The sequence below is a fragment of the Netta rufina genome (assembly GCF_964035555.1).
Source record: "Netta rufina genome assembly, chromosome: 2".
Lineage (NCBI taxonomy): Eukaryota > Metazoa > Chordata > Aves > Anseriformes > Anatidae > Netta > Netta rufina.
The window spans coordinates 83,727,931-83,751,448 of NC_140124.1; the positions used below are offsets into that span (position 1 = coordinate 83,727,931).

Below are 23,518 nucleotides of genomic sequence, written 5' to 3' on the forward strand. Positions count from 1 at the left end.
CAAAGACACATCATGAGGGACAGTCATACAACATTTTGAGAATCTTGGCCCTAAGTTTTAAAGGCAATTTTGGGAACAAAATAAAGCTGATAAAACTGTTATAACACAGGGTATAAATATACCCAAGTGTAGCTTCAAGTGAAGGAAGTACTTCAAATTCTTGCCTTAGACACTGAGCACTTTTACCCCTGCACTTTACCAATTACTAAATGATTTTTACAAGGAAGGGAAGTGTATCTATGGACATACTTGGTTTATAGCAGGATCACCTGATTTTATCTTCTAAATTCTTCAGCTTCTTCCTGCTTCCACCACTCCTAATCACAACTAGCCAAAGTATTCTCTATTAAAACTCCACTTCAATGCAGCAGCATGTTTAAGTTCAGCCCATTCATACTGAACTTAACTGAGACCTTTAACCGATTTTGCACATTCTTAACATGTAATGCCAGATATTCACTATCAAGACTCCAATACAAATTCTATTCAACATAAACAAGTCTCAAGTTTTGCAGTGTTGTATTTTTGTAAGCAACAAGGAAGCTCTTCCCTCCTGGTAAAACATATTTTCCAAGAGCAGGACCCATACTTAAGACCAAGTGAGCTAATATTCATCCCGTTAGTAAGGTTAACTCCCACCTTCCAACCTGATGTCAGACAACTCCAAATATGTTTAACTTCTCCTTGTACAGAAGGAAAACAAAATAAAGCCTATGCAGCTTTGGCACTGGACAGCAGTCAACAAGCATCAACAGCAAGCATCTAGGCATCAAAACCGATGTGTACAGCTGTGAAGTCTTGTTGCTGCTCCATCCCCCTATTATTATTGGGGGATTTCCAAGCATTGTTTATTTTGGAAAAATATTTGACCTTTGGAAATATCTTCTGAATATACCCATTATTAGGAAACTTTGATTTCAGCATCTCATTTCCCAATTGATGTTGACTTCTAAACAAAGAAATTAAAAGCACAAGCATAGCTTGTCACTGGAATAATCCCAGACTTAATACAATTCTTGTAACTTTGCAATTCTTCAGTTCCAGTTGATCTAATTAATAACTGAGATATCAGAGGAAGAGAGCTAACTTACCTTGACACTGTAAAAATTAATTTATCTGCTTCTGAAGACAGCTTCTATTCCTGCATCCTAAACTTTGTTGGATGTTGGATTCCTGCATCCTAAACTTTGTCAAGGCTCAGTTCCTTGTTTAATGCTTTTATTACAAATTCTGCCAAGAACCCCTGTCATTGCTCGGATGATACAAAGAATTTACAACCTAGATACCAACAAATGGACAGACAGCAAAGTACAGGGCAGCAACACTATCAGCCCGCTGGACAGTGGAATCAAGAAGCTACTGTCAGTTGTAAACACAAGGTAAAGGTGTTTTTTCTTTTTTCTGTTTCTTTTTCCCCAGAATTCTCTGAAGAGTAACAGGGCTGCTGTGAACATTTTTATGAAGACCTTTGCTCACACACAGGGGGAAGCAAGGGACGAATGCGCTCAACTGAAAAATGATGCAAGCGCTGCAATCTCTGCTGGAGCCTGCACCTCGCCGAGGAGGCAGCCGACGGAAAATAGTTACAGGTTCCAGAGGGCCCTCAGAAATGTAAACAAGAAACTTAGGCTTTACCCAGCGGAGAAGGGGTAGTCAAGGGAAAAGATGCAGAGTTCTCGCTGTTTTTAATCAATATAAAACATCCTGTGTAAAAACAGTCAAAGCCATGCTGCAATTAACTTCTTTGTTACGCAAGAGATGGCTACAAAGCCATCTGACAAGTCGCGGACAAAGGCTTGTAGACCTACTAACAGCATTAGCCACTCAACACCACAGAGGGGACACAATTAAGCCAGTACACATCTCCAGCCCCCCCCTTCCAGACCCAAGGTCAGCACAAATTGTGATGAAATCGCACACAGTTTCTCCCCCACTGCACGCTGTGTCACTAGCACAGATGGAAGCCACTGGTACAGAGCCTGTCAGCTGTCCTAGCAACAGCCAGTTCACTTGCATGCTTGCTATCAAGTTTCTATCCCAGAAGAGTACACAGCACAGTAAGGCAAACTATTAAAATATAAAACAATAAAAAAAAGTTATGTCACATTTAGCTCTTGTTCTATACAGCTTTCTTTCCCCAAACACACTTAATGTAAGGAGACAGATGAGATTGTTCTTTGGAATCTTACAAGGGACAGTTTCAGAAATTTCACTCCACACCCATCATCTATAATGCAGTGCAAAACCAAACAACAGTTTCATTTGAAACCAGCTCTCATTAACAGAGAGCAAGCATAAATAACATAAACCACCACAAAATAGCTACAGTTCACATTACAAGACTGGACCAAGTAATTATTTCTCATGCCATGACTTGTAAAATCAACAGCAATAAGGAACAGCACAAAGGCTTTTTCTTAATAAATTTTAATGTTAAGACCAGTTTGGATAAAAACACAATGTTACAAGAACTGAAAATTCCGCATGATGCACAGTAGTGCTGGCAATATTTGAGTGATAAGATCTGTTTGGAACTGTTTACAAAAGATTTGTCAAGGACAGAATTGTGGCATAACTAAGGATGGATGTTACCAGTGAATGCAATCTTGTGAAAAATACTTGCCCCACAACGTACGCCACTGTAAATATTCAAATGCAACATTTATGCACATCAAAAATATTCGGGGGTAAATACTCAATTTAGCCTTTAGGCAGCAAAGGTGAATTAGAGAGAAATATTGTGGCTATTTTTCCATGACTTCATTTCACTGGAAAAAATCCTAATAAATCACTCCAAAAGCTAGTATTTATGGGTTCAAAGCTTTCAGGAAAATAATAGTTCTGTATAACAGCAGTTTCTGTCCTTATGACCGTGACAGCCCCATCCTCCTGACACTAGGTGCTGATGCTTTCGGCTGGTGTGCTCACTGCCTTATGACAGGACAGCCCGCACACTGGGAAATGCACCACCACCACCAGAGCCTGGACCAAATTAGCGCAGAACACATCAGATCAGAGATGCAACGTTAATAAAAGGAGATGACACGCTCCAAGCACCTGCCAGATTCTCAAGTATTAATTAGATACACATACAGTTAAGTGCAGAATACTGAAGGACAACGTACCAAGTAGCAAATTTAATCATTCCATCAATTTTCAGATTACTGCAATGGATACTTGCATTTCCCCATTTAATCTAAGAAAAGTATTGCAACCTTAGCACTAGATTTGATGGTACTTAAAGCCTTGTGATACTGGTATGTATTTTCTTCAAAACATCTACATTAAAAATTACTGCAAAAGAACTCTATCTCTATATAGAAATAACACAAACTTGTTTTGGTGGCTCTTGTTTGTGTCCTTGCAAAGAAACCTAACTTTTCTTTGCCTGTTTAATAGCATATATAATAACATATATTCCCCTGCCCCAGAGGCAATCAATGGCATGTGATGCATGACTTCCTCAGGGTTACTCCCATAAAAAATTCATGCTGACCAATTCTGAAAGAATATATATATTTTTAAATGTAATTGTATAATATAAAATTCACACTGTAATTTGCAACTTAGGTAACTCACAGGAAAGAAGGAACAAAAAAAAAAAAAAAGATTTCCAACTCTTTAATTAAAGACCAGGTCAGAATGTTGCTTATACTATGCTCTTTGTTTCTGTGCAAACACATCAGATAAGGTTCATCCCTTCTCTTGAGGTCTTGAAAAATTCTACTACTGGTAAGTGGTAAACCTATCTAATTTTTCTTGGTACCTTTAAATGCTTCCATCACCTAGCTTCAGTAAGTTTTTACTTACTGCTTCAATTCAGGAAATCCTGATTCCCAAAGCCCCAGAAAACCCCCAAACAAACAGAAAACCCAGCTGAGCCTCAACAAGTACATCTGAATTCTCAGAAAAGGACATCTTTTCTTGATTTAACAGTAACTGTACAATATTACAAACTCAGACACATGAAAAACAATCAGGCAATAGAAAATGTACAACAGCTTTGGTGTTATACAAAATAATAATAAAAAAAAAAGACTTGACCGCAAGAGACATAGTTCATTATGTTCTCACCACAGCCACTTCACTGCTGACTGTAAGACAGCTATTTACTTCTGATATTCTCTGTGTGGCCTTTCCATCCATGAAAAATCATACGATCTTACTACAATAAGAACTGTTATGAACACCATAAAGTAAGCTCCAAATTTTATAAAAACATCTTGCCTCTTTGCACTATTGCTTTGTGGCACATTGTTTGTCAACAGAACAACAGTCCAAAATAAAGTGACAACTAGATTTAATAAATTAATATACTTTTTTTCTTTTTAAAGATGTACAATGCACATTCTTTTTAATCCAAGGTTTTAGGGTGTCAGGATACTTCTATTTACACATATACAGACCTCAGACAGCATTGATAACACCAGAACACACAGATAAGGAACAGTGCCTTAACTGCTATCTGGATGCTACAAACAGAAGCCGAAACACTGCTGAGAGTATTATTGGGAGAGATATCCAAAAACTGAAGAAAAGTCTATGAAAAAAGGACATGTAAAGGCAAAGGGAAGGTCAAGATGTTTAATATGACCATCTATTCTTGCGAAGACTGAGGTGGAGTTGTTGATGTGCCTTGTTTACCAGACTTCCGTTCGTAATTCACAAGTCGCTGTCCAACAAGGTATCTGAAATTATAATAAAAACAGCAATAATTGAACAGAAGTTACTACAATTCTGTACCATAAATCCACTCTATCTCCTTTGTTGCAGAAGGAGCTTTCTCATGTCAGTAAAAGTTATTCTACACATGACTCCCCACCCCAACAATTGCCTTCAACAGTCTTCATCTTTGCATCTTTTTTTCCTCAACTTTCAGGTATTTCACAATGGAATATATACCTATTATGGGGTTGTGTTTAGAGCCTTAACTTTGGGATTCATACCAGAAATACACAACTCAAATAAGATTTGAAATATATATAAAAGGAACGTGTTTAGTATTATTTGTAAAGCCAGTCCCTTTTGCTAAATGATACTTTTATGAACACTTTTGCAGTGTTCACCCAGATGAACAAAACATCTGTAACAACAACTCAATACAAAACCAAATGAGTGTTAATGAGGTTCTAACTCCAGTAAAGAATCTGGCACATGCATCATACGAGTACAAGAGGCTCAGCTCATATATCCAATGAAAATAGACCTTTGTTGGAAAAAAAAAATAAGTATCGTAAATGAAGGTCTTTTACCATGGCTCAGTCCTTCTTAAAGGGAGAGAAAATATTCTCATGATATTTCAGGTCAGGGTTGGGCCTAAGGGCTGTACGATTACTTTATTAAATTCCGTTTCCACATCACATTGCCTCATCAGCTTAGCAGATTTCATCTTTCACATTATTCCTTACCTCCTCTATATCATTTCATACATCTACTTTTTGCCATATAAATTCTTTTATGTGCTTCCTATTTGTCTGTTGGTTCTATGTGTAAAAGAACCATATGCTCCCATGAATTTGCCAACTGAAACTTACTATTTCCTTTAGCACCTTTTCCCACTTCAACATAATCAAACCATGACATATTGTTTGCACATTGGAGAACGTCACAAAATTTGTATATTCTTTTGAAATTTGTCATGTAAAAGACGTAATTAAGCATATTTCTAGACTATAAACCTCTACAGGTTAGCATGACTATGCCTGCTTTGCGTACTGTAATCATAATCAGATCATTAACTTATGTTACACAACCTTCTTGTCTACAAGGGTGGCTACAATACTTTCCTTGATAAGTTCATTTAATATCAAAGTAATTTACACTTAGATATTTTCACAGGTTTGTAGGCTGCAAGAAAGAAACTTGCAATATTAATTCAAGTTGCAATTCAATATGCGTTCTGCCTAAAATATATTAACATTTAGCTGAGAGCACATTTGTAAAAAATATATATATATACATGCACAAATAAAGGCATGTTGGGAACAAAGATTTAAAATGCATGATAAAATTCAAGGTACTAAAATATACATTGAGCAGCCTAGGGTTTAATTTTAGTAAAAACTCTTCTAATACTTATAGATTTTATTAATTGTACATTTACACCACACACTTTTAAAGTATCAGTAACTTCAGAACGTTTAAGGTTCAAATAAGTTCATTTTAGATTTGACTCTTTTTGTAGACAGTGGAAGGCAGATCTGTTGTATGGCAACTCAGGACATGAACATGTAACACATTTATTCCTTTTTTATACAAAAAAAAGAGCAAAACAAAACTAAGAAAGCTAGTTGCTGGGGTTTAAAACTATTTTTCCAAATAACCCCCAAAGCAGTGGAACTGCACACTGCACTAATTAGGAAGGGACATAAAATAAAATGTCTTAAGGAAAAGGCCCTATGAAGTATGTACTTGTATGTACGAGAAACATGATGGAAACAAAAGTTCTAGTACTCAACAGTTAAAAGTGAGAAAACAACATGCCTGCCGAAAAAAAAAAAAAGGGACATTTAATTTCTTGTTGCTTTCAACTTCAGAAAAATGTTAAGATAAGATGCATAAAAATGTAATGTAGAAACAGAGAATGGAGTAGGTTAGTAACTTAAAAATGGAATTGTCTAGAATAGAAAAAAGTTACAGAATAATTTGATCAGTTAGTTGCACTCAAATCTAAAAAACTAAATCATACTTATACCAAAATGCTTTGGAACAGATCCTTTGTAACACCTGATGCATTACTGATCAACTTTGAGAAGAAAGGGCATGTTTTTAAATGACTGGAGAACAACAAGCATTTTAAACATGGGTAATAAGGATAACAACAAAAGCTTAGAAACTATTCAGGCTAACCAGAAAAACAACGGGAAAATAATAGTTTTTATCATGCATCTGAGTAATGCAGAGTAATAATTAGTAAAATCATCACAGAAGTGTGCAAAATTTGGTAAAGACAAACTATCCATTCACCTGAACTTTAACAGGTTAATTAGACTAACAATTAGAAAGAATAAGAAAAAACATTATGCAGAAAATGTTGAAGAAACCGTTTTATAAGCAGCAGATGGATGTAAGATTTTACTTCCAAACATGTAATAAGTTTTTACACTCACTTGCCCTTCAAGGCTTAGAGAGGAGACAGACAAGCAACCAGCATCATATGGGGTAAAAAAAAAAAAACCAACAAACCTTCAAGTTAGACATAGGGGAGTATCTTCCATTTATAAAGAGAGTTTGTTCCTTTGCTTGTCTGCCTGAAGAACAGGTAAAACACTTGCCAAGAACACTTTACTGTTAAATCTGCCTTGGAAAGTCACTTGTCTAAAAAACTTCTTAAAATCGCTTTTAGCCCTAAGACTCTAAATTCAATCTAAGGTTATCATTAAAGTGGATAAATTAAAAACCCCTAACAAAAACATACTATATACTCACTTGTCATTTTTAATATGTTCATAAAGGCGCTTGAACTGGCGGACTTGGAAGGAGAGGATTCCCATCAAAACCACCACCATGAGCAGAAAAGGGTAAATTCGACGCTGAACTAGGTTTTGCATTTCAGCAGTAACTCCTACAAAAGAAAATACAACCCTCACATAATCTGGCATTGCTGAAGGTAACATTATTCCCGCTTCGGCTTTTTGTTATACTGTAACTTCAGTGGTAGGGCAGTGAAGTAACATGTCCACATATCCCAGATACCCAACATGACAACTGTCTGTCCTGGTCATCGTAAGCATTACAGCAGAAAGCTTTCCATTAATACAGTGAAAATCCCCAGCAAACAGTGGCCCTCATCAGCTTTTCTTCCTTATTGACTTTTGTGTACCTCTTATCAACAACAAGTTGACACTGTAGAAGTATGCATGCAAATGAGAGACTGAAGAGTAACACAGGACTTCTTGAATATCCCGTTATCATCAAAACTAACCAACAACAACAACAAAAAAGCAGCCAGTCGATGAAAAAGCACATCTTGCTTCTAATGCAACTTATTTCATTCAAGTATAAGGGGATAAGAAAGTCTGAAAAAAAAAATAAATCCATATTTACACTTAAAAAAAGGAAACACCTTAATACTGAATGGAAGTCTCAAACCAAAACCAGTATTTTCACTTTTCTAACCTTCCTTCAAAATGTGACAAGTCAGAAAAGATGTCCTCAGCTCAGTTATAGCTCTTAGAGAAAGAATAAAATTTAAGGTTGACTGTCAAAGGAAACTAATAAAACATCCCTTTCCCAAGCCAGCTAGATACCTACATTTCTGCAGTTAGATATTATTTAATCCCATACTTTTGATGTATTCTGCGTGTTAGGAAGCCAGTCAGAATAACATACTGAATTTCTTAAACAAACAAAAAAGCCGCCAGACTTAAGATGACAGAAACCCTTAAGCATTTACATTTGCTGGCAGAATAGTGTTGGCTCTTTTGTTTGTTTAAATAACCTAGAGCTTGCTGTTTTATTTCCACGGATATGTTTACCTTGCCCTACAGCATCAGAAGAGAATCAGGTATTCACGATGTATACATACCTAACAAAGGTACCACCCCAGAAGCTATGATGTATGGTACACACAGGGAAAGTAACAGAACAGAGATCGCGGGTGCTGCCAGTTTACAGATTATGAATTGCAAATCAATGTTGCGAATGCCATTTGCATATACCTAAGAAGAACAAGATAGAAATAGAACGGATCAGTCAAGACAGCCACACCTTGTGGTTAAAGTAGTAAGGTTTTACACAACTTTCCTCATGAGATGCAAACGATATTCCCAACGTGAAGAAAACCATGACAGTCAGAGTTGAAGAAAAAAAAAATGCCAATCTACACCATGAGTGTCTCAGGAAATCATTTGAATAGCTCCCTGGAGAATAACAATCTGAAATAATGTTGGGATTTGGTTGCAGCAGTGTAAAAGACTACCCAAAAGATTATTAAACAGAGCTGTGGAATGGCGGTTTTGTCTGTGACCTGGGATTGCTTTGTGCTGTTAACTGTGCTGAAAGATCCTGTGGCTGCTAGTAAAGCAAACCTATTATATTTGGCAACGGAGGCCAAAAATAAGAGGTTCTAAAATATTCTTGGATGTATGTACTCAGTTGGGCAGACCAGAGCCTCTGCTTGTGAAGACAGCACCTCCCCAACTCCTGGGTTTCTGTAATTATGACTAGAAACTGATGTCTGAACGTGACTAATCATGGGACATGATCATTTTCAAACAGCTACCACACAGAGCTAGGCAAGGGCCTCTGTCCCACAGCTTGGGTGTAAGTATTTCTAAGGATGGCTCAGAAGAGCACGTGTATAACAAACAGGCCCAGAAAAAGCATTTGAAATGAAAGGAGCTGTGCCATGAAGCGAGAGGTACTCAGAAAATTAAGGCTACATTTCTACAGTGTGACACCTAAAACGATCAGCAAGTGGTTCAACAACTGGGACTCTGGGCTACATCTAATGAAGACAGGAACCTTTTGTACAGAGGTCAAGACTTGCACCATGGCCATTGCATTTGATGCAGGGCTGAAAAGTTATTTTCCAAGAAACAAGTGAGATGCATTATTGAGGCGAGTGTGGAACTTAGAGGTTACACTCAAGGAAAAATTACTCGTGCCAAAAAAAGCAACAAGCTGTGCAACTCGTAACCACTCACACCAACTTAATCAAAGGGGAAAGGCAATACTATCTTTCAGATCTTTGTGTATGCATGAGGGAATCTCTACAGCTCCAGTGACCGCAGAGATTTTGTTTTTGAGCAGTGAACATTATGTATATCCCCAATATGAACACACATGAATTCATCTGAAGAATTGTATCTCACTTTAACAAAAACCTGATAAACTGCATATACATACAGCATTTTCTTGATTTTCAGTTTCTGAGGTTTATTTTTATTCTTACGTGTACCATAATGGACTTGGATTTGCAACTTAAAGGAGTTCTACAAGACTAGTTGAGTTTTACTCAGTTATTCAAATTACTCAATTGCTACAACAGTGATTTTAATTTTCTGACTCACACATTCAAAAAAACATCTGTCAAAACATACTCTACAGGTAATTCACATTGACATTTTTTTCTTACCTGTTCAATAACAGTTTTCAGCCACCACTGAGGACCCATCAGAGTTATGGCTGCAATTATTTTGGCATGCAGAACTCCAAGAGCCCAGTCCTAATTTCATAAAAATGGGTTAGTTAGCATTAATAACTTTTTAAATACCTTGATGACTGAAAAGTTTTAGAGTAACTTCTTAATATTACTTGGAAATGAAAAAATTACTTTCTATTTACAGAGGAATTTGTTTGAAAGAGGCATCATCTTTTGCCATTTCCTAAGAAAGACAGGACACTCACCCTCACTTAACATCTATAAAATACTCAACTCCCTGGAACTGGGAAGATCAGCTTCTGCTAGTAACTAGAAAATTAAAGCCTTACACTTACAGCAACAGACTAACATTAATCTGAAGTAAAGAAATGGATCAATAGCAGCAGAAGAATGAGAGCAACTGACCTGCCAGGGATAGAAGAGAGGCGTTTGATCCAAAGGAACTCTCAAAGGTGCGACAATGACCAGTTCAAACAGAAGACCAAGCAAAAGTGGAACCACACCTGCTAGCAGTATAGCCACTATTAACGTCTTCATTATCTAAAACATCCAAGACATGCAATTAGTATGTTTGTCATGATTTGTTATTTTTAAATCTTCAAAACGTAACCTGAACTACAAAACCAGATAAAACTGGAGAAAAAAAAAAACACTACAGACTTCTAATTCACATATACATAGACACCCATAAAAGCAATTATAAAATTTTCAGGACCAGGTCCTATTCTAAGCCCTCTCCAGAAAAAGACATGACTGTACCTATTACTATCCATATAGTTTTAAACCACAGACTTGCATTTTATCAGTAAGGAATACCATCCAATGGCATTATTACGTTGTACTTTTCTAAAACATTTACAAGAATGTAGAGGAACGTACATATTTTCCAAGCATTTAGAAGAATCTTTCCAAAACTACAGATTTTTCTCCAGTTAAAACCAAATCTTACAAGTTCATCCATAATGGAATATATCTAACTTAAGCAAAAGAATTACTAACAATAACATGCCTGAATATTTCTTCATTCTAGAATTCTCTCTTAATTTACGTATGTCACCCAAAAATCAGATACAAAACTAGTATGACCTAATTAAGACGTTCAGATTAAGGAACAGGTAGAATATTACACAAGAACTATATTACGCAAGAACTCCTGAAAATAAAAGGATTTTTTCTATAAAATTCTTAATCTGAACAACACTCTGGAAGATCAGACAGATTATAAAGATCTTCCTGAAAACATGCACCAAGTTACTTTTCAGAGACATATTCATTATCCGTTATTTTACTGTTTTGTTTTGTTTGTTTGACAACATTGAGTTACTAATGAAGTAACGGTTAATCTTTCAGGTGCATGTGAAAATGTCGATATATTTGAGGACGCATCACATATGGGATAATATGCAACATACTCACTTTTACAGGAACAAAAAAAGACGTGAACAAACATATATGCAAATCATGTACACTGCTTAACATTTCCAAAAGTTAGCCCATGCAATGGGAATGTAACCTGCACGAGCTTCAAAAAGGAAAATATAGTACATTACAGGGCAAAATTGGCAAGGAAAATTTGAACAATTATGTAATCTACTTTATTTTTTTTTCCCCTTGATACTTCAGTAGAAATATTTCGTAAGACTCACCATGAGAGACCACTCTTTGACCTTCTGAAAAATGACTCTACGGCCCTGTGGCATCCAGGCTACCAGCACAGTCACTGCTCGGATGGTAAGCCAGCAGACATAAAGACCACAAGCAGCTGTGTACAGTTCGTGGATTTTGGCGGTGCCCGTCCAAAATGACATTAACCATCGCCCAGCAAATACTGAAAACACAAACACTTTTAAGTACTTTTGATATATTAAGGAAGGATGCCTATAACAATACTTACCAAATTCATTGCTAATTATCAATCCACAAATAGTTTTTAGCATTAAATGGTGTTTTGGTACTATACCCATAAAGCACGAACATGCAAAGCCCTACAGAAATAACCATGTAGATGATGCCGAATACATACATACGATATTTTCTTCTAAAATTTCATTACCCCAATGATGTCACCTGACCTAGCACAAAACAAAGCACTGAATGTTGTGCTATTCAGAGCCTAAATAGCAATCTTCAGAACTTCAAAGGCAATAATGGATCACTGCATAAGCTTGAACTGAAATCTTATGGGTGATGTTTAGGCTATTTCACTGCCTCACGTTATTTGTTTATTTTTAAGGTTTACTATCAGGTTTTCTGAAGCACTCTAATGAAATGGCAAGGCACATTTGCTGTTTCATTTTTTAAATAGGGTTTCTATTCACTAATACTACCACGGAATTACTTTTATGTAATGTTATTCAAACCACTACAAAATTTAGAACTCACACCTCAATATATTATTGACTTTAGGATCACTAATAAAAGGAGGTAAAAGTGACATGGTACTACGGTAGCCAGATTTAAGAGAATTCCAACAAATCTACATGTCTTAAGTTGTTCCGAATTATTTATAACAACTCTGAAATACTTTTGACTTGGTTAAAACTGCTTCTTCATACACATTTGGAAGCAGCACATATATTATTTAAAAGTCTCCTAGTGACCTGTCATGGCAACACTTTCAGAAATATTTAATTAAGATACTGTAGGAATCCAGGTAACAGCCTGTTTATTTTCCTTTTCTAAATGGCAAAGCAAACGCAAGGGGTATCAATTTTCTCACAATTTTACTATGAAGAGTCTCAACACTTGGAGCTCTCCCTTAAAAAATACAAAACAAAAAACGTAACTAAGTAAAGTAAATATTGATCTCTTCTCTACTGAGTTGTCATTTATGTAAAGGTACCAACTCTATCATTCAAATTCTAGGCTTCTACAATTTTATGGTGTACCTTTCAAAACGAGACATCGTTTCTCCCTATTTTCTTCTTTTAACTTTATGGTGTGATTTGGAAACACCTGCTATTATTGAGCATTAGTCTGCATTTTTAATCACAGTTTTACAATAACGAACTTACCTGGTAAGGTAAGGCAGATAAGACTAGCAATCAGTAACGTTATGCACATGAAAACGATCAAAAGAAATATCTGAAAGAAGAAAGAGAAAAACTATTTATAAGAAAGAAGTCTGCGAAGAACAACTTAAAATGTTAGACACAGAAAAGTACACCAGATGAACAGAAAATCTTTGGCAGCTGAACAAGTAACTGCTTAGTTATCATCATCAGTTCAACGTCAGCACCCCAAATTACTGAAAACTTATACTATGCAATGATTTAAAAGGGCGATGATTTCAGCCCATATCCTTATCCAGAAGCATCCACAAAAACAAAGCAAAACAAACAAGCAACAACAAAAAAATACAAAGGCACTTAGAGAAAGGTGGACTTTCCAAGCCTCTGGTTTAACACACCTGTTCCCCTTGAAAGTAGCATATCCACACTACAGCTGCCGTATATTAGCAGATCACAAAAGATATGACTGCCCTCTAATTGCCCCCTTAGCAGCCAAACTAAATTCAATTAACCTGTCCATCATCCCAGCAACTTTGTATGAACTTGACTCAAACTCAAAATGTTACAAGCAACATAGTTTCTTTAAAAATAACACCATAATCTTATCTGAATCTTCAAATGTGTCTAACCAACACCTTGTGTGTATGCATCCATTTTCATCTGGACCACTTTACTGATCAGCATATCAAGAAGGGAAGAAAGGAGCAGTTGCCGTAGAAGTAAGACTGGGACCACTCCTTTCAGTAAGAACAACGTATTTATTCTAGATTAAATTGGTCTGAGTCAAAAGCATGCCTTGACTTCCTGGTAGGACTAAACAGGTATAGCAGCATCTCCTATGTGGGGGGCAAATTCATTCTGTTTCCCTAGTCCTTTCATCCCTGAGTTACTGCCTCCCACTGTTCTTTCTGCAACAGTGGGAACTGTTGTAGCTCATGCTCTCCTGCAGAGAGATATTTCAAAGAGTAAAAATAGCAGTGGAGGGAATTAAAAAAAAAAGCCCCGACTTAGAACAGGCACAGACTTAACTGTTGTTAAGTCCTGAAATCCTTCCAGATTTGCTTTCAGTTCTACTTAGTTGAGTCTTACAGAAAAACAAACAAACAAACAAACCCTTTCCTTTGTACACTGTTGTGAGATTTCTTTTAGCTTAAGCATTTTAAGGAAACTTCAGAGGCCAACAGTACACTGCTCTAACTTCAGCCACTATTCCCACCCTTGAGCTATATCTGAAGCCATGGTAAATGAGCTCTCCTGAAATTTACATTTGATTAACTCAGTCAGAGATCTGGTACAACCAAAACAATTTATCTAGTTTGACTTGCATATTATTTTTGACTGTTAAGTATTTGCCAAGAAGCATCTCCTTTCTAATAGCAGACATTTAGAACTTTAAAGTAATTTAACACCTTTCTGTGTAATACAGACACAACAGAAGTTTTCCATTTAACTTTACAACAAAGGAAAGGAGTTTAGAACACGCTTCAGCTACGAGACTGGAGTACACCCTCTCGAAAGCTATGCCTTGTTACAGATTTTCCTGAGGCACCTGTTTGCTGGAGTTTATTACACCATTACTCCATTACTAATCATGAGGAAAATAAGACATGAAGTTCAATAAAATACACAATAGTAAGTGTAGCATCTATAAATAAAATAGTAATTGAAGGTCACATTATAAAGCTGAAAAAAGCTGCACGTGAGAATAGAATGAAAAGTCTAAAACTCAAGAAGTTGCAAACTGTACAGAACACAAAACATGATCTGCCAGTTGACTTCTGAGAAGGTGTGGGCCAAATCTTTAAAAAAAAATAAAATCCACAGCTATTTTTCAAATGCCCTTCTCTTAATCTGTTAGATATACCTACCCTGAGTGGGAATTTTAAAGGCCTGCGATAAGGCTGGAAACCCACGGGTCCTCCTTGCTGAAGTATGGCTTGATGGGCTGCATGAAGACCCTCTCCCACAACCGGAATGGCATTGTTATTGCGAGCATGCTGGTTGTTTGGCTGCTGGTTCGCATTGTTTTCATTCTCTTCTTGGTCACCAAGTAGGTAAGAATGCAGGTCTCTGCAACAACCAAAATCTTAGTTTTGTCCTGTTTGATATGAATGAAAATCTTACAGATGCATAAATGCCATAATATATACTCTGAATGAGTACAAAACTTATAGAGGAATACTGGCAGAATCTTGAAAAAGTAAAATAAACCATTTTCTGATGAACTACTCCATGTCTTCTTAAACACAGACTGTGGAAGGAAAATGCCAGTGCGGATGCAGATTAGAACAGTGGAAATACAGTCAAAGATCACTCATGTTTACTTTAAAACATAACCTGGCATTGAAGTTGTGCATATAAAAGGGAAATTGCATCAATATTCCCATTCACGTAAGCAGACAGTTCAACTAAGATTTTATTTTGCTGCTACTAAGCTCTACTGGAAACAATTGCCTTCAAACCTCAACAGCACAGGGACAATACTGCTTTACCATAGACACGTTTACACTATCTTTCAAGAAGATTCCAAACCATTCAAAACCCGTTCACAACTTTTTAAGAACATCAGCCCCAGAACCAGTCTATTTAAAACACATTCTATTCATATTCCCTGCATACCTCGTTAGCAAATAGATCTTGAATGTTTAGAAGTTAACTTTCCTCAGCTGCAGCAGAATTTTTATAGCAGTGAGATGCATGCAGATATTCTAATACCAGACAATGAAAGCATTTTCACAACACTGCTTGCTTTTCAATAAAACCCAAGTAAAGAATTTTAATCTTTGCTCAACTGTAATTGCTACAGAAATATTTTGCAGTTGTTCTTAGCAACCGTGATAGTGAAGAAAGCAAACCCATTTCTATCATATCTGCATTTCTCTTCTTCTGTCACGTTTAAATACTATAAAAACACTGATAAATGCATTCCAAGAGTAACTCTCCAAAATACAAACTAAGAATGTGGTGGTGACAGTTTCAGGTCCTTATGAGAAGTTGAAAAGATACACTGGACTACAATGGAGTAAAAAGTCTCTCTCATTCATTTTCTTAGAGTCTCAGACAGCTTAGACTTGGTAAGAGAATGCCAATCTACTCTGAAGTTAAATTAAAAAAAATATAGCAACAAAATCAACTTTTTCTTTCTTGACTACAACATGAACTCAAAAATCATTTCAGGTACATTAAGTCTGGCTTGCAGTCAAAATTAAAGAACCTCGTTTTGTGCATTTACTCCTTTACTTCGCGTTACAAAGACACACTTATAGTTGTCTTTTGAGAGAGTGATATCTACCTTTAAAACACCTAATTTTAAGGTATCAGCGTCTTCAGCTTAATATTTAACATATTTAACAGAGTTAACAACCTGTTAGTCAGATTTTTATAATTTTACTAAGCAAGTGCTCTAATAACGTACCAAAAAATTACTGGACTAGTCCTGAGGTACAACACAGAAGGAAGTACCTACACAGGAACTTACTATACTTTTTTTTGTTGTTGTTTGTTTGTTTTTAAATCAGATATCTATCTATAAAACAACTGTTAAAGCTACTTGTTGGGATATTTCTCTTGAAAGCATGCTGCCTTCATTTGAAAAAGGGCTAAGATGGACACAAGGCTTGGAGCTGATTTTGGCTTTCTGCACTTACAGCAAATATCCAGCAGTAACAGTCCATGCTCGTACGAGGCCTTTCAACCATTGTCTTGTGTGCCCTTGCTCTAGCAAAGCTGGGAGCACCACCTGAAGCAAAAGGAGCTCTAGGGAAAGTTCACTTACTGGAGCATCACTAGAAACAACAGGAAGAGCAGGAAATCAAACACAGGCAACATTCTGTTAGTAATCTGTTACACTGAATTATACTAACAATAATATAACGATAACCTTGTCATTAAAAATAAATGCAGTTACAGCCATTCTTTTATTCATAATCAGGTATGAACATGAAAAACAAACACACTAACCTCCCTATGAAAAAGTTTAAGAGAAAGCTGTTTTGGAGGAATACAGAAAGTAAACAGTTATCATTATGGAGATAACCCCAAATGCCTGCTGTTTTTCTTAACAGCTTTTTGACAAGTTATACTGTGTATCCACATGGTTTGACATTTTACTTTTCTAGAACAGTTTGTTTTAGCTGTGAAAACATGTCACATTAATGCTCAAAGAGCTCAAATACATTTTTCTTCTAGTTACATGGGCATTGAGAAAACATCTTTCTGAAACGAAATACGTACCTGTAGAGCATAACATTATATGGAAGAAAGTTAGGCAGAAGATACTTAATAATGCGTATAGGAAGCCAGAGCATGAGCAGTACAATTGATCCAAAGACAATCTGCAACAAGGAAGGTAACCAGTTAGTTTGAGTAGCAGATTCAACCAACCCTCTGCTGCCCACCCTGGGCTAACTGCCCATCATCCACCCAGCTGCTAGTTCATTCCCCTCTCCTGCTGGATGGGGAGAAAACAGAAGGAAGGAAAGAAGGCTCGTGGATTGAGATAACCACAATAATAGAGAGAGCAGAAGCTGCACGTGCAAGTGAAATAAAAAGAAGAATCCATTCACCGCTGCCCATCAGCAGGCACATGTTTAGCCACCTCCTGGAAAGCAGGGCACATGCTCAGGAAGACAAATGCCATAACCATGAACTCTGCCTTTCTTCCTCCTTTCCCTGCGCTTTTATTACGGAGCACAAGCCATACAGCATGGAATCTCATCCCTTTGTCAGTGTGGGTCAGCTGTTCCAGGTTTATCTCCTGCTCCTAAAACCCTACCCACACTCAGCTTACTTGCTGGAAGGTTGAGGGAACAGGGCAGAAAGGAAAGGGAAAACCCCGATTCTGTGCAAGCAGTGTTCAAGTATAGCCACGAACACTGGTGTGTTATAACACTTTCAGCCACAAATCCAAACTGCAGGAGGACGTGGACCGCTCTGAAGAAACATCAACTCCACCCCAGGCAGACCAAATACACTGCATTTCATGGTGAACACCTTCGAGCACCAAACAGGATTTTGGCTCAATAAGCACTGACAGAATAATGCTGAACAGTTCTAGTTTCTTTCCCCTTCAACACCAGGAGTATGAATTTTGGATTTCTCTCTTTTCCTAGCAGCTGGGTTTTCAAGCAACTTGTAAAAAATCAAAACTCTTTTTGAGGTTTCATTTCGTCAACTAGATGAAAGATCAAAGCATGGGGGGGGAAGAGGGAAGTATGGAAACCACACACTTTTATAAATTCCACTTCCTTAAGGAACCAAATTAAAAATTGATTATTTTTAAATACATTCTTACACAGTATACAAAAATGCCACTAGAGAATAAAAATTCAGCAAGTATTGCATACCTAATATGCAAGGAGGAAATCAAATCCTGTTTTTGGACTTAATAGTTCATGTTCTACACAAAAACCTCCTTAAAAACATTGAAAAAGAAACAACTTGGAAGGTCTGATGTTTTTTGAAATGGCAACCTGTAAACCATCACCATCCTGAGCCTCGTATTCCAGCATGAGGCCAGCAAAAGTTCTTGAATTAATTAGCTAAGCAAACCGTAAGCTGAAGTTCAAGTAACAGCCAGTTCCAATGCAGTCACAGAACGTATGTTTAAGACCTCTGGGAACAAGCAGATGCCTGCCAATATTTGTGCCACTTGCTGTGACACAATGTTTAATGGAACTAGAATATTGTGGTTATCTACAAAGGAAATATTTTTAAAGGCAAACAGGTCAACTCCTCTAATGTTCTGACAGGCTCTCTAATAGAGAGTGCTAAGATCTCTCTATGAGCTTTCACTGCTCACAGCACTTCAGGTGCATGTAATGCTGTGTGTTAAATAACTTTCCAGTACACTGGTTTTCACAGTTCGCAGGACCTTATTTTAAAGATAGCCTGAGACACTTCCCTCTATTGCCCTGCTAAGCAGACTTTACACAAACGAATTTAAAGGAAATCACAAAAAAGTTCATTGATTCCAGTATCATGGAATGGTATCTGGAAACAGACACCACTGGCTACATCAGTGCAATTCAACACAAAACTTAACCAGAAAGTTACTCTACCTTTTCTGCACTGCTTTAGCTGAACCAGACCAAAAATGTTTACTGCAATTACTGGGAGCATCATGAAGCAGTTAAGTGATTTACAATACCCATAATAATAAACACTTGTTGGCTGAATACACAAACATTTGCTGCAATTTTGTGTAAAGGGAAGATATTCAAGAATAATTTGTTTTGGAAGGAACCTCTAAAGTAAACTAGTCTGACCCTCTACTCAGAGCAAACCCAATTGCATCAAGATTCTCAGATCCTTATCCAGTTGAGTTTTTGTTATTTCAAAAGCTGCAAATTCTGTTGGCAACCAGTTTGAGTTTGACCACCTTCATGGTGAAAATGTTTTTCCTTAAATATGTAGTATTGTATATGGGAGTTAAAAGTAGCAGATGAAGTTTTCTTTCCAAGTACAGAAGTTTGTAAGAAAAGTCCTTACCACTGATAATATAAACCTCCTGAGATGTCTATAAATGGGCAAGTGAATCATTTCCTGCACAGGATTAAAGTCCGGATCATTCAAATTCCTGAGAAACCATAAGACACCAGGTCTCAATACCTAAAGTGGGAAATAGAAAACAATCATCAAGGGAAAATTATCTTTGTATTTCATATCATTCACGTTACATTCTATGTAACTCTGCTACACATTAAAAAAAATAACAACGGGTGTATAAATATAACATGGTTCAACAAAATGATATAGAAAAAGAATAAGGAAAGCATTTTCATAGAGGACTAGAGAAGCAATAATTCTCTAAATTATTAACAAGCTTTGCCTTCAAGTGTTAATATTTAACAATTGAAATTTTTGAAGACTCTGTAATCTGAAAACGTTGAATACTCTGTCATAATTTTCCAGTGCAGTAGGAACCACTGCTGCCATTTTCAAAAAAAACTGAAATCCACAGAGAACACAATAACAGCAATATCCAGTTGCAAAAGATCTAACAGCTCAACATGCTAGCTTCTCTAACTAATATTGCCTAACAATTTTGTCCTTATAGACTTACCTCTCTCAGTAAAAGAATGAAGGATGCAAAATAGAAGACGTAAACCATTCCAACTAACCAGTGCAGGAACATCGTGGTACCTGGCGCAGACTGAAAGCTCAATTCTCTGTCTTTCAGGGTGGCATCAAACATTTCCTAAAAGGTAAGTAATAAACAAATATAGATAAAATTTGGCGAACTTCTACAATTACTTATTTTGTTTATCCTAGTGCATACACACTATTTGACATTTAAATTAGATGTCTGAGTCATGCATCCATAAATAATTATAGCATTTAAATAAAAAGAATACTTATGAACATTAAGTAAATACATTAAGAACAGCAAGTGAAGATCAATTTCTGATCCATGACATACAGAGAGAAGAAAAAAGCCAACTCAAGCATTTATATACACTGCATACGTTATAAATCAGTTCCAACAGAGTAGCACTGTGATGGAATAAAACAAGTAAAATTACAGTTCTACGAAGGGTAGAAGAAATTAATTTTCTCTGTTTAGAATTAATCTTTTCTGGAAAATCTTTTCAAATTTTACTAAGCTGTCCTTTTTAATTCCAAGGAAACACAGCAAGAATCTTTTTAAAAGAGATCATGTAACTATTATACCATGAAGTCATTAGCATCTCGTGCAAGACAGCTACCATAAATATTCAGTGCACCAATTTGCCTGTAAATTTATTATCACAGTGGTCTTGTAAATGCAGTAAAAATGGTTACAATCTTATTAGCTTAGTTCTACTAGGTTAACTTATGTTAGTATTATGAGTCACATAAAGGCAAACAAAATTACGTGCCTACAAGAAACCCAACCTTCTCACCCTAGAAACATTATGTTTACAAGAACAGTAAATGTGTCATCCAACTCGTATCAACAATTCTCATTAGAACTTTCTTCCTTTAAATATAAACACTTAAAAAAAATAAATTATCCCATATTTCTATACCTACCAAAGAGCATATATCCAACCACCAGCCGCAGATGAGAGGAAACACACCAATTTCTACCACCACTAACAAGGAAACCTTAGGGGTGGAAAAAAAAAAAAGTAAAGAACAACTCAGATTGACAGAAATTAAGAAAATTATAACATAACTTTAAATGCAAAAAAGGTGTTTTATTTGTTTTGCTACACAAAAAAAGGGATTACCTTGACAACAATGTAGCAAACTCCTAACAAACGACGTGATCGCTGGAACTTAACAAGCGCTGCCAAACCCTAAATGATTCTGTCAAGAAAATACTGAAAAGCACTTTATAACAAGCCCAGCATTTCTTAATTTAATATAAAATATTATGTTATGCGGCTTTTACCAAAGGGGAGTGGAGGGGGGGAAGGCTTCTTCACTAGTCTTCTTGGATAGACCTTCAAAATTTACCCAGAGGCATTCAAGTATGCTTTTAACCCCCCATAATATCCTAGGATTTTGTTTCATGAAAGACGTAGAGCGGTTCTGAAGAATGCAGTTCCACTCACAACTTGAAAAAGGTCCAGGAAAACTGAAAGCTTTTCTTCTAATTTCACAGAAAAAGCAGGGCAAAACAGTGAATCAGTTGCATCTGCAACACCTCTGAACATCCCCAAAATATCTCCAGAAAGATGACTCATGTAAAACCTGAATCAGGTAACTAACGGCAAAAGGATACATGACAAACAATTAGAGTCACTGCCAGCAGAACATATCCAACTATAGTTGTAATCAGCCCTTCAAAATGAGATGCTTGAACCTGGAGGGGGGAAAAAAAAAAAAAAAAAAAAAGGGAAGATTTATCAGTCTCTTAGAAGATTACATCTCTATTTCACACAATTAAGACAGAGTCCAAATCTCAACTCTTCAAGAAGAATGACAAGTTAATTTAGTTTTTACATATTTTAATTTGCTACTTTTTTCATAGCTCCATTGAGAGCAGAAAGCGTTCCATTTACTGGAAAAGCCACATAACACTTTTCTTCACTCGTGTAACAACCTTTTTGCTGTCCCAATTTTCAAGAAGGGCAGAAAGAAGACCACAGTAATTAGAGGCCTGTCAGTCTCACTGGTAAATTTTACCAGTGCCTGGTAAACTTATGGAGATTATTCTAGGAGTTACTGAAAAACACCAGGAAGACAACTATTCATTGGTAACAACCAATACAGATTCAGAAGGGGAAAGTCCTGTTTAACAAACTTAATCTCCTTTTGTAACAACGTTACCCAACTAGTTTACTAAGGGAAGGCACTTGATGGGATCTTTTTGGGTTTCAGGAAAGCTTCTGATACTGTTTCTCACAGTATCCTTCTGGACAAAAGGTCCAGCATACATCTAGACAAACACCTAATACAATGGGTGAACCATTTGCTGACAGGTCAGACTCAAAGGCTTTTAGTAAATGGGCTTACATGAAGCTGGCAGCCACTCACTAGTGTGGTTCCTCAAGGCTCCATTTTAGGGCCATATCTCTTATGTTTTTATAAGAGAGATCCTGACAAATTAGAGAGCTGGGCAATCACCAACATGAAGTGTAATGAGAGCAAGTGCTGAATTCTGCACCAGGGAAGGGACAACCATGGATATACTGGGGGACAAGTGGCTGAAGAGCAGCCCTGTGGAAAGGGATCTGGGAGTTCCAGTTGACAGCAAGTTGAATATGAGCCAGCAGTGTGCCCTGGCAGCCAGAAGGGCCAGCCGTGTCCAGGGTTGCATCAAACACAGCATTGCCAGCTAGTCAAGGAAAGGGATTGTCCTGCACTGCTCTGTGCTGCTGCAGCCTCACCTTGACCACTGTGTGCAATTTGGGGCGCCATGGTATGAAAAAGACAAAAAACTGCTAGAAAGTGTTTAAAGAAGGGCAATGAAGATGGTGAAGGGTCTGGAGGACAAGACGTATGAGGAGCTGCTGAGGTCCCTTGGTTTGCTCAGCCCTGAGCAGAGCAGGCTGAGGGGAGGCCTCATGGCGGCCTGCAGCTCCCTCACGAGGGGAGCGGAGGGGCAGGCGCTGAGCTCTGCTCTCTGGGGACAGCGACAGGACCCGAGGGCACGGCATGGAGCTGGGACAGGGGAGGGTCAGGCTGGGGGTTAGGGAAAGGGTCTGCACCCAGAGGGTGGTCGGGCACTGGGACAGGCTCCCCAGGGCAGTGGGCACAGCACCGAGCCCAACGGAGTTTGAGAAGCATTTGAGAAACACTCTCGGACACATGGTTGGATTTTTGTGTGGTCCTGTGTGGAGCCAGGAGTTGGACTCTGTGATCCCTGTGGGTCCCTTTCAACTCAGTATATTCTACCATTAGACTCCATATATGAAACAAAGCATTATCTTACACCTCCTCCTAGCCTTCACTAACTACCATCACCAAATGT

At 37.2% G+C, this 23,518-nt stretch overlaps 1 protein-coding gene across 2 annotated transcripts in view; it reads right to left on the minus strand.

Annotated features, from left to right (window-relative positions):
• Positions 1-1,799: 1,799 nt before the first annotated feature.
• Positions 1,800-23,518, minus strand: part of MARCHF6 (membrane associated ring-CH-type finger 6) — a 47,558-nt gene continuing 25,839 nt past the window's right edge. For both annotated transcript variants that reach the window (XM_084281854.1, XM_084281855.1), the window contains exons 12-26: positions 21,827-21,907; positions 21,330-21,398; positions 21,130-21,204; positions 20,180-20,314; positions 19,606-19,725; positions 17,350-17,450; positions 16,764-16,901; positions 14,985-15,186; positions 13,120-13,189; positions 11,752-11,933; positions 10,511-10,645; positions 10,079-10,168; positions 8,528-8,660; positions 7,429-7,564; positions 1,800-4,688 (exon numbers count right to left, since the gene is read on the minus strand). In XM_084281854.1, the coding sequence (XP_084137980.1) occupies positions 4,598-4,688; positions 7,429-7,564; positions 8,528-8,660; positions 10,079-10,168; positions 10,511-10,645; positions 11,752-11,933; positions 13,120-13,189; positions 14,985-15,186; positions 16,764-16,901; positions 17,350-17,450; positions 19,606-19,725; positions 20,180-20,314; positions 21,130-21,204; positions 21,330-21,398; positions 21,827-21,907 (1,758 nt within the window). In that variant the 3' untranslated portion in view covers positions 1,800-4,597. The remainder of the gene's footprint in view (positions 4,689-7,428; positions 7,565-8,527; positions 8,661-10,078; positions 10,169-10,510; positions 10,646-11,751; positions 11,934-13,119; positions 13,190-14,984; positions 15,187-16,763; positions 16,902-17,349; positions 17,451-19,605; positions 19,726-20,179; positions 20,315-21,129; positions 21,205-21,329; positions 21,399-21,826; positions 21,908-23,518) is intronic.